Source organism: Microtus ochrogaster, chromosome 7, assembly GCF_000317375.1.
Source record: "Microtus ochrogaster isolate Prairie Vole_2 chromosome 7, MicOch1.0, whole genome shotgun sequence".
In the NCBI taxonomy this organism is placed as follows: Eukaryota; Metazoa; Chordata; class Mammalia; order Rodentia; family Cricetidae; genus Microtus; species Microtus ochrogaster.
This window is the reverse complement of record NC_022014.1, coordinates 71,356,813-71,361,660: the sequence shown is the minus strand read 5'-3', so window position 1 is coordinate 71,361,660 and position 4,848 is coordinate 71,356,813. Positions and strand designations below refer to the sequence as shown.

At 39.3% G+C, this 4,848-nt stretch overlaps 1 protein-coding gene across 5 annotated transcripts in view; it reads right to left on the bottom strand.

Annotated features, from left to right (window-relative positions):
* Nucleotides 1-4,848, bottom strand: part of Spop (speckle type BTB/POZ protein) — an 88,053-nt gene that overhangs the window by 10,592 nt on the left and 72,613 nt on the right. For all 5 annotated transcript variants that reach the window (XM_026780321.1, XM_026780320.1, XM_026780319.1 and 2 more), the window contains one exon: nt 1,106-1,283. In XM_026780321.1, coding sequence (XP_026636122.1) covers nt 1,106-1,283 — 178 coding nt within the window. The remainder of the gene's footprint in view (nt 1-1,105; nt 1,284-4,848) is intronic.

The following is a 4,848-nucleotide window of genomic DNA, read 5'->3' as shown; positions in this document are numbered from 1 at the left end:
GAGTTCGAGACCAGCCTGGTCTACAAAGGCTAGTTCCAGGACAGGCTCCAAAACCACAGAGAAACCCTGTCTCGGAAAAAAAAAAAAAAAAAAAAAGGGAAGGAAGGACGAGAAGGAGAGAGAGGGAGGGAGGGAAGGGAGGGAGGGAGAAGAAAGAAAAGAAACATGTTGAGGGCTTCACTATACAGACAGACACTAGTCTGAGTTGCTCACTTCCTTCACCATTGACAATCTAGTTGAGGCAGAAAATGGGAAGTTTTGTCACATGAGACAGCTTGAGCTCGTTTCAAGAGTAAACCTTAGAATGATGGAGTCAAGATGTCTCAACAGAGGAGTCCTGGGAAGAAGTATGTTACTTGGAGAGCCACACAATACTCTCTTATGCTCTATACTCTGCAGAGCAGTGTGTAGCTATGGCTCCCATTTTCTATAGGGTGAAGTCAGCCTTCTCTCAGTTCCTCCTCTGGGTGGATCTTTCTGGTCTTAAAGATCAAGAACCTGATGGAACAAGACCTGATCCTCTGGTCTCATTCTTCTTGTACTTTTATAGTGAAGAGACAACTTAACCATCTGAGGCCTAAGTCTCAGCTTGATAATACTTACTCCCTTGACCAGAATCCTCTCCATTGCATCCAAAGCCCAGCTAGGAGCTACCACCAGCTCTTAGGTACTCTAAGAGATACTTTCCCAATGCAAAGATATGCAATATTTTTATATAACCAACATTTACACATTGAAAATGATATAGCCTAAGAGTCCACTCAAGACAAACCAGAAATGCTCCTTTTATGAAAAGTAGCCTTTTTGGTTATGAGAACTATCCTCAGAATACAAAAATACAGTACAGGTATGGTGGCATATGCCTATTATTCCAGCACTGGGGAGTTGGGGTGAGGATGGGGTTAGGACTAAAAGTTTGAGGACAGTCTGGGCTAGTAAGTTCCAGGTCAGCCTAAGCTGTCTCAAAATACCAAAATGAAAACGAACTTTGAAAATGTATTTAGGTGCAGAGTTCAAAAGCTAAAGTTGTTCCAAAGGCAATTTTGTAGCCACTAGTTTTCCTATTGCATCAAAATTATAAAGAGAGTCATGAATAAATACTAACCTGCTAGGATAGCCTTGTGAGCCTGGAATTCTTGGCCAGCCACACACAGGCAGCAATCTGTGAATCGGGAATTCTCCCACAGTCCTCCTAACTCATCCGCCAGCCGGCACTCAGGAACCTTCACCATATTCATGGTGTTTTGTCCAGAAATATTGACGGAATCTTGTACTACACTCACCTGTGAAATATAAGGAGACAGAAACAAAGCTTTTGTTACCAGCAGGTGGAGAGAGAACTTCTGCCACAGTGCAGAAATAGAAGATTTAGATACCACACATTTTCTTGAAACTATCTCCACAAATCAAGACTTTCTCCTTTGAATCAATTAACCACTTATTATAATCGTACTTCTTTTATACCACACCGTAGACAATGACAGCCTCACAGAGTAAGTTCTTCTCCAGTTTCTAATAAGTTCCATCTCCTTGCAAACCCAAGCACAGCTATCAAAGAGAAACTGACAGGAACAAATGCTCAATTTCAAGTATTCCCTTTACCCTGCCTTAAAAGAAAGGCTACACACACAAAGAGCTACTATAGAGGTCACTGCCTTAGTTGGCATTTCTATTGTTGTGAAGAGACACTATGATCACGGCAACTCTTATAAAGAAAAATATTTAATTGAGGTGGCTTTCAGCTCAGAGGTTCAGTCCATTATCATCATGGCAGGACATGGCAACGTGCAGGTAGACATGGTGTTGGAGAAGTAGCTTAGAGTCCTACATCTTGTAGGCAACAGAAAGTGGTCTGTCTCACTGGGCATGGCTTGAGCATATATGAGACCTCAAAACCCACCTCCACAGTGACACACATCCTCCAATAAGATCACATCTACCCCAACAAGGCCACACCACCTAGTAGTGCCACTCCATTTGAGGAGCCATTTTTTTTTCAAACCATTACAGTCACTATATAAAACTCTAAAGAAATGTAGTAACTTAAGCCCAAAAGCATTTCAGTTATTTTAGTTAAGTCAGGAAACACAGATAAACTGTGGTGTCTGTAGAGCTTGGTAAGTAGCTGACATTTCTCAAAGACATTTGATTAATGAACATGATGGCTCACAACCCATAAAGATTAGACTAGGAAGAACTTCCAGTAGGGAAACTGGGTGGGTATACCGTAAGTTTTACACCCGAATTCAGTCATCTGTGACAATGACATCCAAGATGGCTGACTGCAGCTTAGATATGCACTTATATATACCCCTGGAACAGAATGGCAATGCCAATTGATGGAAGGCTCCTTCAACCTTCCACTCTAGTTTCAGAAGCATGTTTCAACTAGTTTAATTAATTCAACCTAGACAGAAATCAAGCTAAATTTTTAGATGAGTTAGTGAAAGTCAGCTGTTGGGATACCAGTTATAAGGACTTACAAATCACATTAACATTATAAAATATGCTAGTCATTAAACAAAAAATAACATCCGACAAAGCAGCCATGCACCCACAAACACTGTGTTTTGTTCCCTACAACAAACACATCATGTTAGAAAAGTTAAGTTCAAGCAGAACTCAAGCCTTGAGAATTAACTCCCTGCTCTTCTACTGCTAAAAATCTGATGAGAAAGACAGTTTAAGAACATCCTTGATGACCCAGATTTCTTTTGACCTTCAAGATGCAAGTCATCCTTTAGCTGCAGTCATAAACCCAGGGGCAAAGTTAATGCTTGATCCATATGACCTATAATCCCTTCTGTGTAAGAGTGAGGTATTTACTACCAGGTCAAAAAACTTATTCATTTGTTTAAAACTGTTATGATCTTGCACAAGGAGGCAGTCAAGCTAATCAATTATGAATGTGCTCAGCATTAGAGCACATTTATCAGGAACAGATTATAACAATATTTTAATAACCCGGACCCAGCACAAACCACCCCACAGAGATCCTCTCTTGCTTTTTTTTTTGTTAAGATTTCTAATTTGGTTCAATCATTTTCTCATATTAGTATCCTCACTTCTTTGATATAATATTAACACTAAAAGTGAGAGTTGTCTGTTCCCAGTTATAATTCTAAATACTAATTTAGGAAAAAAAAAAAAGGAAAAGACCAATTAAATCCTACTTCCTCACAGGGAAAGGCAGGAATCCCCAGGGATGGACAATGTAGAGAATGGAGAAAGCTTTTGGCACTATGTTTCTAGTTTGAATTAAATCAGGCTGACAGGAGCCCAAAATCATTAACACTTAATAGCAATTGAGTAGACTGGGTAAATGAATTGGCAAAAGCTAAGCTGAATTTCAAATGAACTATGGTTTACCAGTGGACTTTCTACTGGCTAGATACATGCTTGGTAATGAATGGAGCCCAAAGACTGCGACACCCCCCAGTAGGGCTATTCTCCTCTTTGGACACAGACAGGAACACAGCAGGAAGGAGAAGGTACCTTTATTGCCTGAGTCAGGCTTGTTCTGTAGATATATGGATGCTTGGAATCTCCAGAGTCCTGAATGTCTGGCACCTCTTACCAACATTAAATACGCTTAATTAAAAATAAATTTTAAATGGCACTCAGAAATGAGCCTTCAGAGCCCAAACTTTTAACTTAGAGAGGAATTGTTTTCCTTTGCAAATGATGATGCTAAAATGAGACCATTTTGAGAAAGATGAAAGTTTTTTTTAATGCCTATAAAGTTGACTATGGAGACTCATTCAGAACTGCAGCTGTGAAGATGACGTGACTGTGACATTTATGTCGTCTTATAAATGAATGCATGAAAATGTCTCAGGAAGACTGTATAATCTACAAAGTTTCAAGTTATGGGAGGGTCTCACTTTTAAAGTCAACTTCTTTTTCTTCTCTCTCTCTTTTTTTGTTTTGATTTTTTCAAGACAGAGATTCTCTGTGTAGCCCTGGCTTTCCAGGAACTCACTCTGTAGTACAGGCTGTCCTCCTATTCAGAGATGGGCCTGCCTCTGCCTCCTTAAGTGTGGGACTAAAGGTGTGGGCTACCATGTTTGGCTTTAACTTCTCTTTTTTAAAAAACAAAATTACAAAGAAAAAATTTTAAAGAAAATTTTATGAACAACTAAGGACTATCAAGCCTTGTATATGTTCATCCACTAAAAGGGAAATCCATGGAAATATTTAATACCCATGAAAGACTAAGTACTGTCAAATCTTGTACAGTCATCTCTATAAAAGGGATACTCCATGAAAGGCTCTTTAGTGTCTATAGAATTAAAAATTGAAATAATAAGGAAATGCCACACATTGTTTATAGCGTAGCACATCATCTGCAGCAGAAGACTAGCAGCAACCTGAATGTCAATCAGTAAGAGAACAAACCACACAATCATAAAACAGACTTTCCCTTGTACTAAAAATAAACTGTGGTTGCATTTAAAGTATAAATCTTATAAACAATATTTTAAAAAAGCAAGTCCTAGATGACAACATTAAATCTCATATCAGTTTTATAAAGCTCAAAACCAAGTAAATCTTAAGAATGTATTGTTCAGGCACATAAACATTAGGAAATAACATAAAAAGTGAAGTAACTGCCTCATTCTTTGGTCAGGGGACAAGTATTCCATATACGGGAACAGTACACAGGCTATCCTCTAGGTACCAAGATATCAGTGTGGTAGTGGGTTTGCCTCATCAACATGTTTTATAACCTACCAAGATGCTACATAGCAAGCTAACATCTCTGTACGTCAAGAAAAAGCAAGCCGGGCGGTGGTGGCGCACGCCTTTAATCCCAGCACTCGGGAGGCAGAGGCAGGCGGATCTCTG